The 18,823-nt window shown below is 37.3% G+C and overlaps 1 protein-coding gene across 1 annotated transcript; it reads left to right on the plus strand.

Moving 5' to 3' along the window:
* The first annotated feature begins 2,338 nt into the window (after nt 1–2,338).
* On the plus strand, nt 2,339–17,651 carry sad (Cytochrome P450 family protein sad). Its single transcript, XM_089250821.1, has 8 exons — nt 2,339–3,086; nt 9,409–9,605; nt 11,155–11,364; nt 11,458–11,618; nt 11,740–11,906; nt 12,161–12,239; nt 14,692–14,892; nt 16,463–17,651. The coding sequence occupies exons 1-8, from the start codon at nt 2,560–2,562 to the stop codon at nt 16,586–16,588; spliced, it is 1,668 nt and encodes a 555-aa protein (XP_089106947.1). The 5' UTR covers nt 2,339–2,559; the 3' UTR covers nt 16,589–17,651.
* The last annotated feature ends 1,172 nt before the right edge of the window (nt 17,652–18,823 follow it).

Raw genomic sequence — 18,823 nt, forward strand, 5'->3', positions numbered from 1 at the left:
AAGCGTTATTCTTATCGGAGTTTATACAGTTATTGACTTACCTAGAGCATTGTTACAAGATTGGCTGTTCTGCAAAGGTTTTCCCACAGTTTTTTTTGGAAATAACTGTTATCTAGAGTGCTTTTGCAAAAACTGCTGTGGATTGTTTCTGAAATGATTGTTACTCACAGAGTTGTTAAAAGGACGGCTATTGCTCGAAGCATTTTACTCATGTCTTTGCTGTTGCCAAGAACATTGTTACTAAAATAACTGTTGCTGAAGGAATTCTTACCAGGGCAACTATTGTAACACGCGTTGTTACCAGAACAACTGTTGAAAGATTGTTACCAGAATAACTGTTGCCCAAGAACATTGTTACTAGAATAACTGTTGCTGAAAACATTGTTACCAGTACAACTGTTGCGGAAAGCGTTGCTACTAGAATAACTGCTTAAAGCATTGTTACCAGAATAACTGTTGTCGAAAGAATTGCTACTAAAATAACTGTTTCCGAAAAGCATTGTTACCAGAATAGGTGTTGCCAAAAGAATTGTTACTAGAATTACTGTTGCCGAAAGTATTGCTACTAGAACTACTGTTCTAGAAATTTTGTGATAATATTGCAAGTAATAATCTCCAATAGTGTTAAAGTGAGGAATTAATCGATTGCAGAATATTGCGACAAGAATGATCTTTGCTCGAAAGATTTTTCTTATGGCTATAGCTATAAAGTAATTGTTATCCAGAGGAAAATACCAAAATAAAAGGATGAGCACGCGGGACAATAGTTAATTAGAATTTTATAATGAAGAAAGAAAAGATTTATGAATCATTAAAAATTAAGAATTAAATGGAAGAATGATTTTTCAGATCAAATTAAAGAAATAATTTCTGAATAAATTAAAGTAATTTCTGAATAAATGTAAGGTATAATTTCTTTATTATTGCAAATTCAAATTTGATGGAAGAAGAATTTCGGAATTGATAGAATAGTTTCAGAATGAATAAAAGAATAGTTTCAGAATGAATAAAAGAATAGTTTCAGAATGAATAAAAGAATAGTTTCAGAATTAATAAAAGAAGAATTTCAGAATTCATGAGGAAAATAATTCCGTAATAATTGTAAATTCAGAATTAGTGGTAGAAGATTTTTAGAATCAAGAATATAAATCATTCCTGAATCATTGCAAATTCATATTTGATGGACGAAGAATTTCTGAATCAATGAACAAATACTTAATGAAGAATAACAAATACTTAATGAAGAATAACAAATACTTAATGAAGAATAACAAATACTTAATGAAGAATAACAAATACTTAATGAAGAATAACAAATACTTAATGAAGAATAACAAATACTTAATGAAGAATAACAAATACTTAATGAAGAATAACAAATACTTAATGAAGAATTATTGAAGATTCAGAGTGAATGAAATTATTCATTTCAGAGCTAATAGAAGAAAAATTTCAGAATTAATGAAAGAAGAATTTCAGAATTAATGAAAGAAGAATTTCAGAATTAATGAAAGGAGTATAATTTCAAAATTAATGAAAGGAGTATAATTTCAAAATTAATGAAAGGAGTATAATTTCAAAATTAATGAAAGAAGTATGATTTCAAAATTAATGAAAGAAGTATAATTTCAAAATTAATGAAAGAAGAATTTCAGAATTAATGAAAGAAGTATAATTTAAGAGTTAATGAAAGAAGTATAATTTAAGAGTTAATGAAAGAAGTATAATTTCAGAATTAATGGAAGAAAAAAATTCAGAATTAATGGGAGCAAAAAAATTCAGAATTAATGTAAGAAAATTTTCAAAATTAATGGAAGACGTATAATTTCAGAATTAATGGAAGACGTATAATTTCAGAATTAATGGAAGACGTATAATTTCAGAATTAATGAAGGAATAATTTCAGAATTAATGAAGGAATAATTTCAGAATTAATGAAAGAATAATTTCAGAATTAATGAAAGAAGTATAATTTCAGAATTAATGGAAGAAGAATTTCGGAATTGATGAAAGAAATAATTTCAGAATCATCGCAAAATTCAGATTTAATAGAGTAGAATCAGCAAAAAAAAACCCATTTCAACTTGCGACCAAAAAACCATTTTATTCAACCTGACTTTATTCCATGTCAATTTAAAAAAATAAATTTCAAAGTTAATATATATATATGAGTGTGTGTGATTTTTTTTTAGAGAAAAAAGTTTTTTTGAGGAAAGGGGGGGGGGATATCGAAGGGGGGGAGTGTGAGAGATAGATGCCGGTTGGTTATTTAGCGTGAGATCCTCCTCCTCCTCCTCTTCCTCCCGACAGAGCGCGCTCTCACAAAAGCAAACTGTCGGTGCCATTCACTGCTCAGTCGCTGATCCCTCTCCAATCGGAGCAGGACGGGCTTCGTGCATCGTGTTCCTCTCGTGTCAAGTCATCGCGAGTTCGTTTTTCCTCCACAGGATTATTACATTGTTGCAAAAAAAAATAAAAGTGATTGTTGACGGTAACGTCACGCGCAGGAAGCGTCACCATAAACGTGCCGCAATATTAGAATCAAAGCGAATCGAAAAAATGGCTCTGGCATCGTCCGGCCGGACTGTCTGGCGACGTTCGGCCAAATACCTGACTTCGAAGAGATCGCGGTCGACGACGGCCGCCGCCGCGGAGGTGCTCAACCACCATCAGAGCGCGGCCCCGTCGTGTCCGTTCCACGGCGCGAGGGACAAGCTCGTCTCGAGCGTCGTCGTTGCAGCGGCGGCGTCCCGCGAACAACAGCAGCACCGGCGCGTCGTCGGTGGTAAGAGTCGGCCTTTCGAACACATCCCGACTCCCAAGGGCCTGCCGTTGGTCGGGACGACTCTGGAGCTGATGATGAGCGGCGGCGGCGGGAAACTGCACGAGTATTGCAACAAGAAACACACCGAGCTCGGACCTATATTCAAGGACCGGCTCGGGACGGTGGACTGCGTCGTGGTGTCCGACAAAGAATGCATCGATACCGTGTACCTGCACGAGGGCAAACACCCCGTGCACATGGTTCCCGAAGCTTGGCTCATTTACAACGAGAAGACGGGGACTTCCAGGGGACTTTTCTTCATGTAAGTCGAGTTATTTTTTTTTTACTTCTGTGATCGAAATGAAATTTTAATGAAGTCACCTACAACCCCGGGCCTATTTTCGGCATCTCCTGGCCACGTTTTTTTGGTCGACAAAGCTTTTATTTTGCCCTTTAAAACTCGGATTTGGCGCCCCTTCTAAGAGCCGCCCCTGATGGGATGATGCCACCCTAATGTGGAATCATTCGGATTTTTTTTTTAATGTGTGAACATGAACAGTATTTATTTTTAATTAATTTTTGACATTGAAAAAATCATGTTCACATTTTAACTGTAAGAGATGTTTTTATTAGTGCTCTCCCTACCCGAAGGGGGGGGGGGGGAGTTCCCAAGGCCAGCGGTTCTTAATTGGGAGGTTTTAGAGAGTCGGATGAGAGAGCAATTGGCCTATCGCTTTAATACAATTACTTGCCGAATATTATTCTTTATAAAGGGTCCACGTTCCCCATCGTATTAGCAAAAGAGGGTACCTGTCCTGTCTCTTATTGGCACAAACAGGGCATGTTTCTCATAAGTTATGGCCCTGGGTAGTTATGAATTTTGGAGGGTCCTCCTTATATATAGTGTTCTCCGAGTCAGAGACGTGGGGAGAGGACAGGAGCCCGTACCTGTAATAAGGGCAAAAAATAAATTTCGGGGCTCTAAAATTTGTGGGTCCTGGACACGCGCCCCCGTTTGCTCATGCAAGAAACGTGTCCTGGACACAAAGTGTCTGGGGAGCATAAAAGGTTAAAAATCCCTGCCGTAGGTGGAGATCTCTTGCGTCCCCAGGGCCAGGATGTTTTTTTCAGGTGTGGCCCTTCTATAGCTTATTTCTAGTGAGAGAAAAACAGAAAATTAATGAGGTTGATTCCAGCTCCAGGCCCACCTGGAGGGGGCATAATGGGAGGTCTACCTGTGGTCTTCGATTCGGCACTTATCAATCATTGCACGTGTTTAATATTTTCAAAACACAGCAAGTATTCCTGAGACGCTCATACGGATTTTGGGATTGACGCCTCATTTTACCTCTAACAACCCGAAAAGACCACGTTGCAGTTCAAGGGCTCTTAACCTTTTGTGTTCCATGGACCCTTTGCGACAATAAAACGTAGGCCGGGGACGTCCGTTTGCCAATAAGATGAAAAACCGTATACCTATTTTACGAATAATATTCAGCACATAATGATGTAAAGACAATAAGCTAACTGTTTTCTCATGCGAAGGCATTCAGTAAAACACTCTCCACAGAGGACCCTCCTCGTTGAGGACCACTGTTATAATGAAATCACTTCCAGCATATGTACCATCATGACCCTCCCAGCGGGACGGGGTAAGGATCATGGGGCTCTTTCTACAGTCCGGAATGAATCTCATTACATTCGGGGATTTCTCTTTTTCCACGAGGAACGAGCCAGTGGAAAATTCTGATCTTGTGGGGGGGGGGGGGCGTACCTTGTCTATGACCTAGGAGCAAAGCTGCATTAAGAGATTAACTTACAAGCGGCTTTGCCTAGGAGCGAGCACCTGCGTAGCATCCATTCTGCATCAGTAAGACGTGAGATCAGGGATCTTCAACCTGTTGCTCTGCTCGTGAGCGCCACGGGGCCGAACTTTGTGCTCGCGAGGTCTCGATTAATACCACCGACTGAACCCAGGCCATTCAAATCGCACTCAAAAATTTTGAATTTAAACTTGGTTCGCGAGTATGAGCAGACGTCGGTGCTCTTCTCAAACAGTGCTCATGATATTCTGCTAAGCTGAAGACACTTGAAAGCAGTTTTGTTATGGTAAATGTGATAAATCGGTGAAATCATGCATAACCGCCGGTTGTTATACGTAACCACCAATCGTCTCGGTAAGTTCGACAAATTTCACTGCATTCATCGCTTTTACCGGTGATTATGAATAATTCCAAAATAAATTCGGTAAGTTTCATAAACATGGGAAAAATCATTCTGAAATATCACTTAAATTTAACCATTTATCAGCTTGTCTCATACGTGATGAGTGCACTCTATAACCGTAACTTGCCATAAAAATCACAAGTCCCTTGGTGGATGTATGCGCATGTCCATTTTTGTTTATTTCTGTGCATTTTTGTCTTGTTATCTGCCTTTGTTTTGTATTTTGTTTGTGTTTTGTTCTGTCCAATTAAACAAAACATTTTCCCAGCATGGCCCAGGTCTTCGACCACCTGCTAAAATCTCTTTACTGAGACAGAGCGGCGGGTCATGATCTGGTTAAAGAGAAAAAGAGGTAAATTTGAGTAATTCACTAACGATTTATCATATTCACCAATATGAGTTTGTGATTATGTACACGGTATCTCATAAACTCCTAAAAATTAAAGGGATTGCTGTATTTGAACGCGGTTTGTGGAAAAGGGTATTCTCACGGAGGGAATTTTTTTTGGAGGGGGAATTTAGTTCAAATTTTTGTCGATAGACGGCACTGCATGAAAGGAAATCACTAGAAATATGCAAGTTCTATATGAAATGCAAGGTGTACGATTAACAGCTCTTTTCTGGATATTTTCCAATTCCTGGCGCTTACATAAGGTTTTCATTGTGAAAGTGACGTTGATGGATACAGCACCATTGGCTAAGTTGCTTTAACTCAGCCACGAATTTCTCGCTGAAGCTTAGCGAAACGTCTCGGACACAGAAGAGATTGAAGAAAAGTTCAACAAAAATTTGTACCAATTTCTTTTTTTTATTCTGTACCAAAAAAAATTCCCCTTTCGTGACAATAACTGTTTCAGTACTGATTCTTTCAATTTTTATGAATTTTTAAACTAATTACGAAACTTAAGGGACACCCTGTACAAAATCACCGGTAAATGTGATAAATTCTCAAAATGTATCAAACTTAAACAAAAATGGTCGGTAATTATGCATAATCACCGGATTTACCACATTCACCGTAACAGCGTAACTCTTAACCGACTTTGCAGTTCAGTCAATCAATCCTTACAAAAAAGCGTATCGTTCCCAAGTCGTTGGAGACTGGCTGCGACGATATTTATGCAACGAAATTCTCGTCTAATGACTAATACCAATTAAATGTCTCTCTCTAGTTCCCATTTAATTAACCGGATTCGAGAACGTGAACTAGAAACGGAATCAACACAGACGTGAAAAAAAGAGAAAAGACCGTTACAAGAAGCCTAGTCTAGCTCACACACACACACACACAGTGGCACTAAGTTGTTCTGTATCATTGGTCCCAAGTTCACTTGTTTTCACCCTCTTTCGTTTCCAGCAGGCTTGTAGCCATGTTATAATATTACAAGTGAATGAGAGGAGGAGGTCTGTGTGTATTAGGTTAACGGGTCACTCTCAAATCGCGTACGTAAGTATGTAGTAGCAACAGCGAGAGGATCGAAATCTTGTCGTGACCTTGAACTTGTAGATACCGTATTAAGAGAGAAGCAAGTTCTCTCTTTCTCCCTCACGTTAACCAGCTTGTTATCGGATCATCACCGTGATGTTGTACCCACTAAATCGTTCATGTGGAGGCAAAGGACCTCTCTCCATTTAAGCACTTAAAGAGGTCTATTTTCTTTGCTCTTGCCAATTGTATTGTTATCATTATCTCTATCCCATGGATCGTGGAGATATTTCTGCCAGAACCCTCTACCATCTGTGATAACTCGTGGAACTCTTGCGTAGAACCCGTGGATCCCATCACGCGCATTATGTTTCGTAAATTTCGTTGTGAGATTGAGTTGATTCTGCTATCAAGTTATGATGACACGAGAAATCTTTTTTTTTTTTGCTACGCAAATCGCTAGTGGGTTTGTTATATTATTTCGAGATATTTCATTAAGATCGTTTAGGGAAAAAATATAGTTAGCCGAAGTAAATGCCCTGAAATCATTGTTAACTAAAGCATCGTCGAAAAATCGTCTTTAGAAAATCATCAACTAATGTGTTTCCTAAAAGTAATTGTAACCAAAAGCACTCTTGAGATGTTGGGAAATCATTTTTACCCAAAGCATTGTTAGAAAATTATTGTTAACTAAAGCACTGTTGGGAAATCATTTTTAATCAAAGCACTGTTGGGAAACTACTTTAAACCAAAGAATTTTCTAAAAATCCTTATTAACTAAAGCATTTTCTAAAAATCATTGTTAACTAAAGTACAGTTGGGAAATCATTGTTAACTAAAGTACAGTTGGGAAATCATTGTTAACTAAAGTACAGTTGGGAAATCATTTTTACCCAAAGCACTGTTGGGAAATTGCTTTCAACCAAAGAGTTTTCTGAAAACCATTGTTAACTAAAGCATTTTCTAAAAATCATTGTTAACTAAAGCATTTTCTAAAAATCATTGTTAACCAAAGCATTTTATAAAAATCAGTGAACCAAAACATTGTTAGGAAATTGCTTTCAATCAAAGAGCGAGTTTTCTAAAAATCGTTATTAATCAAGGTATTGGGAAATCCTTATTAACCAAATCTACAGGGTGATTCAAAAATAATAATCGGATTTCGAAGAAATATACGGTATTTCGAAAAGTATTACAGACAGCAAGATGGATAATAACTCATAAGCAGCAGAGACATTTCAAGTTGTTTTTTTTAACTACTTAAAAATGTTCTATGGGTCCACCTTTCGTTACGCGGCACACATATACGTGATAGTCCGATTCATCCCCGATGCAGCATGTCAGTAGCCTATTGATGTTCATAAAAGCTGCGGTAATTTGGTTCTTGAGCTCATTCAAAGCAGCTGGCTGTGGAGGTGCGTACACAGCGTCTTTAATGAAGCCTCCAAAAGGAAAAGTCACAAACAGTAACGTAGTCTTAACAGTAACTGAAAGATCAGGAGAGACCTTTCTAGAGGCTCATCTGATGGGACGGTGACTGTGCCCTATATTTTCTTCGGTGCGCTCGTTGCACTAAAATAAGCGATGAAGATGTCGCATATTCCAATACACAAAACACTTTTGGAAAGTGTGGGGATAAAAATGTAACCTTTGCTTTGTCTCACCCCGCTTACAATTAAACAGTTCAATTTATATGATTCAAGTTATGTTTTTAAAACCCGATGGTTATTTTTGAATCACCCTGTATTATTGGGGAAATGTTCTTAAGAGGTATGTTTTCATATTTTTGACCGGTCGTCACTCGCGAGCATCGTGGTGCTCACTAAAATACACGAGAGTGATCGATGCTTACACCCGATTTCGTGTTCGCGAGTATAAATATCCCATAATAGGGTTGAATGCCCTCCCTGTTCAAGCTGCATTTAACCAAGCATCGGCCTTAGGCCGCATATACGTACATTTATTAGTGTTTCGATATATTCCCATGTGGGTGCTCTCTCTCTCTTTCTGATCATGGAGGAAGACGGTGTTCACGACTCGAGAAGGAATGAAGACTGAACTGAATTATCGTCAAGACATCTTTGGCAAACAAAAATATATTGCTAGAAAATTAATTAAAGGGTTCTTATAAAAAATCATTATTTGTTAAAACATTGTTAGAAAAGCATTGTTGGTTGAATAATTGTTAGACAAGTATTGTTGGTTGAATCATTGTTTGAAATTTATTGTTAAATAAAGAGTTCTTGGAAGATCATTATTAATAAAAGTACGATTAGAGAATCATGATTAAATGCAGCAAGCATTGTCGAAAACATTGTCAGAAAACCATTGTTGCATGAAACATTAAGCAAGGCATTTCAGTAAAATCATTGAGATTAAAGTATTGCCACAAAACCAACGAGCAGCAAAAACATTGTCGTGAAAGCCACGAACTAAAACAACACCAGAGTGTCATTGTTAGATAAAACACCATTGTTAACTGTATTGTCATTGTTAACTGAAGAATTATCATAAAGTCATTGTTGTGCCTTTAATATTATGTGTAACAACATATTGAATAACATTTTCATATCTTCAGTTTTTTCTCTCGAAGGAGTCATTGCCGTAACACATTGCAATTAGTCATTGTCGTGCCATAATTATCTTTTCGTAATTGTTATGCCATATTTATTTTCGTCTTCGACGTCGTATTAACAAGGGAGAGTGACGTCTTTCGTCATATACCGCCATCTGGTGGCCCTGATGTCTGCCCTGCGAGCTATTGGAATGCCCATTGCACGGTGTACATTCGGCACCTATGATTAAGCTTGAACTCGCATACTCTTAGCGAACCAATGGCTGGTTCCCAGCCTGTAATAACATGCATTATTCGACGGTTATGATAACATGATAATGTAAATAAATAAGACAGTTTGTATCTATAGTTCGTGATTAATTATAATCATGAGACAAGTATAATTATCTGAAATATTAAATGATATATCTTCATCAGGGATGGTGATCAGTGGAGTAGAAGACGCAGGATCCTCAACCACGTGTTGATGAATCCTCAGGCCGTCAGCGTACACGGACCGGCATTTAATGACGTTATAACCGATGTCATCCGGCGGTGGGAGTCTGTCAGTGACAGGAGCCCGGATGCCGTCATCAAGGACCTGGAGAATGACCTGTACAACTGGTCAGTCGAATGTGAGTACTATATCAAAACCTATCAAAAAATGTCTGATAATCCGAAATAATTCGTGTAATCAAGTCCGTGACGTCATGTGTATGGCATGCGACGTCATGGATCAACACCGCCTATAGAACAAGACCTCCGCACGAAGCTCGTGACGTCAGTGAAGAAGGCCATTTCACCTATTGCCATTGAATATAGCAGATCCGACGCATGCGATATCTTTACCTTTTTTTGCAGTATATCAAATGGCAACAGGAGAAATGGCCTTCTTCATTGACGTCACAAGCTTCATACGGAGGCCTTGTTCATAGGTGGTGTTGCATGGATACGTAGGCTTCCTTGTACTTAAAGCCCTTAGAATATCCTTTACAGGCGCCTTCTTGTACTATCACTGAATGTCAGTTTCACTGTATAGTTTTGTACTGTGCAAGTGAGCCACCGTACAGGAATTATATATACGTAAAGGAATTATCTAGAAATTTTCCTTTTTTAAAAAAAATAATTATTATTATCACATAAATCGCAACATGACATCGCAAGTTCTTTTAATTTCCTAGGAATTTGAAACATGATTCATGTTCGTCTTGAACTAAAAATGAAAATTTTGTGCCGATTGCCAAGGGCATTACCAACATTTGTGAGACCCTGTCTCGCCTCAACGTAGGGCCTGTACTGCACGATAATTATCATTTCCGGGTATGGACATGATTTTGGAAAAGACCATATTTCGCCTATATTGACCGGTTTCTTTCATGCACGAGCTGGACAAATATACTGCCGACATTCCCGGGGCATGCAATTTTTACAACCTCGCTTGAAGCTAGCTAGAATATAAAATATTGATCCGAGCATGAGTTGCTCTTCAAGTCGGGCATGTAAATATTTGGTGATTTGCCCAGCCTGAAATTAACCTTATATACACTAGTGCGGGTTTCTTTAGATATGCATATATCTTTAGCTATGGGTCACGGCCCAAAATTGATTCGCAAAGGCTTCTTAGATGGGTCATACAACTCCACTAACAGCCAGGGGTTCTTTAGCTATGGGTCACGATCCAAACCTGATTCATTGGGCCCTTCTTAGATGGGTCGTACAACTCCATTAACAGCCAGGGATTCTTTATCTATGGGTCACGAGCCAAACCTGATTCGCAGGGCATTCTTAGATGGGTCATACAACTCCACTAACAGCCAAGGATTCTTTAGCTATGGGTCACGTCCCAAACCTGATTCGCAGGGCCTTCTTACATAAGTCGTACAACTCCACTTACACTTCTGTTATAAATGCACTTTCATTGCGTCACTGATTTCTCCAATTTCGAAAAACAAACAGTCCCGTGGGTCGCGAAGCGGATCTTGTTGATTTTGGGTGGGCGCGGCTGAAAAAAAGTCAATAGCCCCTTCACAAGTGTGATTGGTTTTTAAAATGTTCCCTTCTTTTTAGCCGCCAACATGCCGAATAGACTCCATCCCCTACTAGAACCTGTGAGGTCGGAGGTTGCGTAATGTGATTTATTGTATCGGGTGTTGAATGAATTTCGATTTGTTTTTTTGATTCCAGCGCTGGGAACGATGGTATTCGGAAGACGTCTGGGCTGCGTGCAGCCTGGAGACGACGACTCCGAGCACCTGCACGAGTTCGTCCGTTGCGTGAGGGAGATCTTCACGGAGTCTGCCAACATGACAATGATACCGCCAAGGCTGGCCTGTTCACTCAACCTACCAGTGTGGAAGAGGTTTCACGCCGCGGCCACCAAAGCCATCGAAATGGGTGAGCCATTTTTACACCAATAGGATCTATTTTAATTCGAATGTGATTCGATTTATTTTCATGAATGGGGGTTTATGAATTTATTTTTTACAGCCCACAGCTACGTCGAAGAAAGAATCAGTGAAATCAAACGCTTGAAGGCGGAAGGTCATGACGTCAGTGGGGTGCTCAACCAGCTAATGTCCGACGACACCATCCAACACGGAGAAATCGTCAATATAGTTGCCGATCTGATAATTGCGGCCGCAGATACGGTAAGACCCTTTTCTTCGGATTACAAGTCTTTTCGGCCTATGCTTGCTAATTGGCATTGTACGATGATGGCTTTCTCCGGATCGTGGTTGATCGAATCTAACTTTGCGTTCTGTCTTGCAGACGTCACACGCGACGCAGTGGGCCCTCCACTCTCTTGCAGTGAACCCCGCCTGCCAAGAAAAGCTGCTGTCGGAGATCAACAAGGTTGTCAGACCAGGAGAGCTCGTTCAAGATCACCATCTGGATGATATCCCTTACGCCATGTACATCATCAAAGAAACCTTAAGGTCAGTATGATGGCATGTTTCCTAAAGATTCGATAATAATCTCTCTTCCTCAACCAAGGCCATCTTAACAGGTTTCCTGGGCTGCCGGGCCAAACAATGCTTAATCCTCTTATAAGTCCAACACAATTGTGTGTGATATCGTATGCAAGGTCGTCGGAGAACTTATTCGACGAGGGGTCCCGGGTGAGCCCACGGCTTGAGTTAAGACGGCCCTAACCTCAACATGTTTCTTAACGAATCTCCGTCTTTTTCAGGATGTACCCGATAGCATCATTCCTCACAAGAGTACTTCCGACTGACGTCGAACTTGGAGGTTACCACATACCAGCAGGAGTAAGTAGTATTTTTTTTAAACACGAATAATTCAGAAAAGTATCATGCAATTATGATTATATTTGTCGAGGACCAGTCAACTCTGAAATAAAAAGAAATAGAGAGATGAAACACTTAGTTCGTTTAACTGGCAGACCCGGAATTTAATTTATAGAATTAGTTATACAACTTTGGCTAATAAATGGCACCACAATCTCGGTGCAATGTCTGTTGAACAGTGGGTGATAATGCAGGGTAGGTTCGAAAACTGCCTGCGTGTGCACCCTTAGTGGCGTCACTTATCCCAATTTTCACATTAGATGGCGTCACTATTCAGACCAATATAAACCGGCCACAACAATAATTTTCCCAAACTTTAAAACAGAACCGCTAAAAAAAAAAGCAGAAACACAAAAAATTCTGGAAATTTCGGAGGCTATTGTGTGGTGAATGCGTGTATGGGGGGGGGGGGGAAACACAAAAACACTCTCATATCGATGAAGAAATATATGTTTCTAAGTGGGGAAAGAAAATTCCCCACAAAAAAATAAAAATAATTCTGGGTAACCTGAAAAGGTGGACAAAAGGGCGAATTTTCCGAAACGTAGGACGACGCTTGAAATGACATCAAAAAGGAGGATGGTTGGTAACCCCTATGATAATGCCCTTCGCAAAAATGGTTCAAATCACACGCAACGATGGATTCAGAATGGTCCCCTTGCCTAGCAATGTTTCGGCAAAGGTGAAGAGCGGAGTTTGAAGCCACTTTCCCACAAATGTCTCTACCGCAATGGATGCGTATGCTTCACAGGCGAACGGTTCAAGATGATGCAGCGTTCGAGGACTCTTATTGTGAATATTGTTGATACCAGACGTCCTCATTTTTTATGTCACTTTAGCCGTCCTCATACGTTTCCGATATTTCTCTCATTTGCCCTCATTTTCAGAAAATTCTGGATTTTTCTTTCTTTCTTTCCTTTCCAGAAAAAAAAAATTACACTGTGTGAAACAAAATCCTATTCAACAGTGAACGTTTATTTGTTTTTTTCCCCACATATATTTACTCTCTTTGAGAAAACTCAGGGCTGTACTACTTAGCTTAATCAAAAAATATCTCTTCCCCCCCCCCCCCGAAAAAAGAAATACTGTAAAACCAAATACGTCTTCGTGTTTCGGGTAAAAAGCAATTGTTTTTGTGTTACTATAGATACGCCACTGTTGTGAAAGTATGTAAAGTGACGTGCCCAAGAGTTCACGTGCCCCAATTTATAATTTTCGGAATCTGGGTCTTAGATGGGGTCTGTTTCGATTCGAGAACTATTGGTTTTTTTTTTAAGTAAGTATAATGGCGCCATCTGTGGTGAACGTAGATAAAATACAAGATTCATCGAAAGACTGGTTATTTGTGGAGATGAAGATTACAAGGAAGAAAATTCATCACTGCCCCCACGGGGGCTCGAACCCCGGTCTCTCGCTTGCCGGACGAGTGCTCGACCATCTAAGCTATGGAAGCATATCTATATGCATATGGCCATCTGGTTGACCTTTGTCATTCACGAGCTATTTGTTGATTGTTGACGCCGTCCATGTACGGTGCCTTTCAACATATATATATATACGCTCCAAGGTTGAAATATTCTTTTTGCTTCCATAGCTTAGATAGTAGAGCACTCGTCCGGCAAGCGAGAGACCGGGGTTCGAGTCCCCGTGGGGGGCAGTGATGAATTTTCTTCCTTGTAATCTTTATCTCCACAAATAACCAATCTTTCGATGAATCTTGTATTGACAAGTGGAGAGGACGTTTCTATATGTAGATAAAATAGTCGTTACTGAAATTGTGCAAGCGAGCGTACTCATTTTGAAGTTTCTGAATCTGGTAACCTCTACTGTAAACAATGATCTCCAAATGAAAATACTGTGGCGCCATCTCTCGGTAAAAACTATAGCTAATTTTGCAAACTAGTTTATTTAAAATTCCAGACCTGTCATCAAAAACGCACCACTTCTTTTATCTTTAAAATGGGCGCGGTAGCTCAGTCGTTGAGATACTCGCCTAAAAGTAACCAAAGGGTGTTTAGAGGTATCGCGAGTTCGATACCCGATTCGTCCTTGTCAGAAACTTTCCTGAGGCGAAGATGCAACAGGCACTGCGATAACATGGCCACGCCCGCAGGAAAAGATTGCTACCAGTCCCACAACGAGAGGGGTTAGAGCACCAATCCCTCGGTGAGCATAAATAAAGGGTAAAATTTAAAACGCTGCCGTTCGGAATCGGCAATAAATTGTAGGTCCCTGTCGTATTAGCCCTCGTGTGCAGAAAGTGACCGCGGTGCGACAAAAATGATCATCTTTCCATCCATCACTCTGTGTTTATTCAAGTTATGTCATTTCAAAGTTAGGGAGTTTCTGAAACACCCCAGGTATATATAGGACATGAATACTCACATGTTTTTTTGTATTCTTTTATTTGCAGAAACTGATAGTTATGTCCCAGTATACCGTCGGAAGAGATCCGAAACGATTCAAGGATCCCAACAAGTTCTATCCTGAACGATGGGATCGGGAGAACCGTGAGACTCTGGGATCTCAAGGATGTTTACCGTTCGGTGTCGGGATCAGGTCCTGCATCGGGAGACGAGTCGCCGAGCTCCAGATGAGACTCTTTCTAACCAGAGTGAGTGCAAATTATTATTATTATTACAAATTGAATCTTAATCATGGGATTGATTTGTCCTGAAACCCAAGTACTCTCAATACAATTATAATCTTCGAAAGGAAGTATAAAGTTCTCTGCGGCATGAAGGGAGGGCAATTGCGAATTCGCTTCACATAATCTCTTTGCCCTCAAAACTCAATTGAAAAAAAAAAACTTTAAGGGAAAATAAATTGGGGAGGGGACATTCAAAAAAGGATGCAAAATTTTAAAAAGAAATTGCGATTCAATGAGAGAAATTGTTTATTCCAGGAATTAATAACAATTCAAAATTAATGACAAAAATAATTCCATAATTACTGAAAAAAATAATATATAGTTATAAAATAATATTTGTAATACCGTATTTAAAATTTATATAGTTTCAGAATTGAGATGAAAAAATAATTTCAGAATTATTAGGAAAAAATAATTTCAGAATTATTAGGAAAAAATAATTTCAGAATTATTAGGAAAAAATAATTTCAAAATTATTAAGAAGAAAGATAATTTCAGAATTATTAAGAAGAAAGATAATTTCAGAATTATTGAGAGGAAAAATAATAATTTCAGAATTAAGAAAAAATAATTTCAGGATTATTAAGAAAAAATAATTTCAGGATTATTAAGAAAAAAGATAATTTCAGAATTATTAAGGAAAAAGATAATTTCAGAATTATTAAGGAAAAAGATAATTTCAGAATTATTGAGAGGAAAAATAATAATTTCAGAATTGAGAAAAAATAATTTCAGGATTGTTAAGGAAAAATAATTTCAGGATTATTAAGAAAAAATTATTTCAAACACTCAGATTTGATGAGAGAAATAATAATGAATAATTTGGAGGAACCCCTTTTTTTTGTGAGACTCGTGTCCGTTGAAAGCCCGTTTAAGACATCATTGGACACTAACAATATGAGTTGGTGAATGTGCTGAACTGTTGCCACGGGCATGTGGACAGAAATTGTCCATAGCGTCGCAATACAACGCTGTACTCAAAAGTGACAAGAAAGAAAAGAACCGAATCCATACCAATAGTTAAATCCACCACATAGTCACTAAATGTCAGGGATGTCCGGATGCAATCAAATAGTGTAAAGTCCGAATATTTTCCACGATGACGTCACGTCTTGAGACCGGATTCCGTGCCTTAATTAAGAAATTATTGAGAAAAAAGCATCTTGTTACTGAGAATCGATCTCGATTCATATCATCATCGATGAATAGATCTGTCATCAATATTTCTTTTTTTTTGAAAAAAAAAATTGCAACGGGGTCAAGAACCCCGATAAATAAATCTGAACCTACCAATATAAAAAAAATTTTAACACATTAAAACCGCTGATCCCACAATTTTTTATATTTTTACAATATAATCCGAATTATTTTTTTCCCCTATTCCAGGAAATCATCAATTTATAATTAATGAAAACACTCTCTCTTCACTTGAGATACTTGGATGCTATTTATCGATCATTCATCGATATACATTTTTTTTTAATCATATATCGGAATTTTTTTTTTAATTTCGTTTTTTTTTAATTGATTATAGGTTGTCCAAAAATTCCAATTGGAATCAGCGAATGATAAGGAAGTCGGTATAACCCTCAGGATGATCACAACCTCGGACACGCCGATACGGTTGAGGCTTAACAGTCGTTCACCGCCATCGAGATGAACGGTCAATGTCCGTTGTCCGTCTTTAATTACGCCACTGGCCAATGATGATGACGTAAGAACCACAACTAGATCAAAATCTTCGTTTTTTTTTTAATTTTTTATACATATTATTGGACTTTTTCCTCTGTTTTTTTTTTTTTTTTAACTTTTTCTTAATGTACTGTATGTGTGTGTCGATCGTTATATTAATCTCGTTATCATTCATCTAGTCTTTAATGTAAGTGTGTGTGTGTGTGTGTACATGTCAATTGCGTGTATTTCTCGAGCATATCCGATGTATAAGATGATACGTTCGCTGGGTTCTCGAACATTCTACGGTCGCTTCCCCGCCCCTCCCCCCATTTTTATTTTGCAGGGATTCTCAAACTTTTCCACGTAATCGCATCATTTTGGGATGAGATTGAAGAATCTTACGGTGCCCTTAAAGAAAAAAGCAGTCTTCAACCTTTCTCGGGCTGCGAGCACTACCTATAGCGACTGTGAAACGAAGAGCACCCCCCATCCCCCTACGGCAGAAATAATTTCAGGCTAAACAAAATAATAGTTTGAGGAATAGGGAAAGAAATATTTTCATGAATAATAAAAGAAATTATTGCGCAAAATAATAACAGAAATGATTTTAGAATTGGAAATTCGAAGTGAATGGAAACAAAAATTTTAGTAATGATAGAGGAGAAAATTTCTTAAGAAAGAATACAAGGAAAAAAGAAAAATTTCGAGCATAAAACAAAACAAAAGTTTAAGAATCAATGGAAATAAAAGAAAAGAATGAAAAAAAATTTAAGAACAATGAAAAAAGTTATTTTGAAATTCATAGCAGTTCAAAATTAAGAAAAAATTCCATAACTGATGGAAAAAAATTCATAATTGAAAGAAAAAATTTATAATTAGTAGGAAAAATTTCAGAGTTGATAGAAAAATTTCAGAATTCGTGAAAAAAATAATAATTTCATAATCAACACATAATAATTCAGTATATACATATAAACAATGAAAAGAAATAATTTGGGGAACAATGAAAGAAATTATTTTAGAATTTCTAAAAATTCATTTCGTGATAGAAAAAAAAAAAAATCAGAATTGATAGAAAAACAAATATTTTAGAATTAATTAGAAACAATAATTTCAGAATCAAAAATTATATAATTTCAAAATCAAAAAAAATTATAATTTCAAAATCAAAAAATTATGTTTTTTAATAATGAAAATAATAATAATTTCAGTAAAAATGAAAAATGATAATAACTTCAGGAACAATGAGAAAACAATCATTTCAGGAATAATGAAAAAAAAAATCAGTTTCAGAAACAATGGATAAAAGTATTCAAAAATCAATGAAAATTCAGATTTAATGAATGAATTTAGAGTCAATTCTCTTGAATGACTCTAAATTCTTGAATTTCGGTCCCGGCATCCCGAAAGGCAACTAGTTTGAGAATCTCTATCGTACGGAAAAATCTCAAGGGAAAAAAGACATTTTTAAACAATCGATAATTATAACACAAGTATGTACCTCAATGAAAGCGTTATGCACTTTAGTATGTGTATTGTGTATGTTGATGATAGTTGCACAGGGAAGAGGAGTGGAGGGGTTATAGTAATTATAATACTTTTTTTTTTCGTTAACAATGGATTATAATGTTCTTTCTTCGAATTACAATGGAAGTGCAATTTATTTGGAGTATTTTATTTTGTAAAAAAGAATTTTTTTTCGTCATTTAATATAATCAGGTATAAAAGATAATATATATATATATATTATATATACATAGTATACGGGTATTATAAAAAAAATGCATTGTTGCAACAACAATTGCAACAATAGACTTTACTGAGCAACAATTAAAAAGCTTTCTCATTGTATAACACTGTATTTCGTTTCGCATTTTGCACTCTGTAATAATTCTATTTTTTCCTTAAGCATGTATCAAACGCCATTTTTTAATTATAATTCATAATGCTTGTATAATTAATTCATTATAACAGTGGAATTTCTCTTATATGTGTGTATATATTATAATTTTTTTTATATATAATCGGGTGCCTTGTTATTCGATGATGTCACGGCAGGAACTGAAAATAATCAGAGTGAAAAAAAAAATTTAATTACATAATTTAGATGTATTATTAGATATTTATAATATAGTATATAATATTTATATGTATATAATTATAATCCGAAAATTATCTCCCGCTAAAAGAAGCGCGTAATAACCTTGTACCTCAATACTGT

The sequence above is a fragment of the Pholcus phalangioides genome, unplaced genomic scaffold, assembly GCF_987345545.1.
Source record: "Pholcus phalangioides strain wild (caught in Gottingen) unplaced genomic scaffold, Ppha-v1.0 ptg000024l_1, whole genome shotgun sequence".
In the NCBI taxonomy this organism is placed as follows: Eukaryota; Metazoa; Arthropoda; class Arachnida; order Araneae; family Pholcidae; genus Pholcus; species Pholcus phalangioides.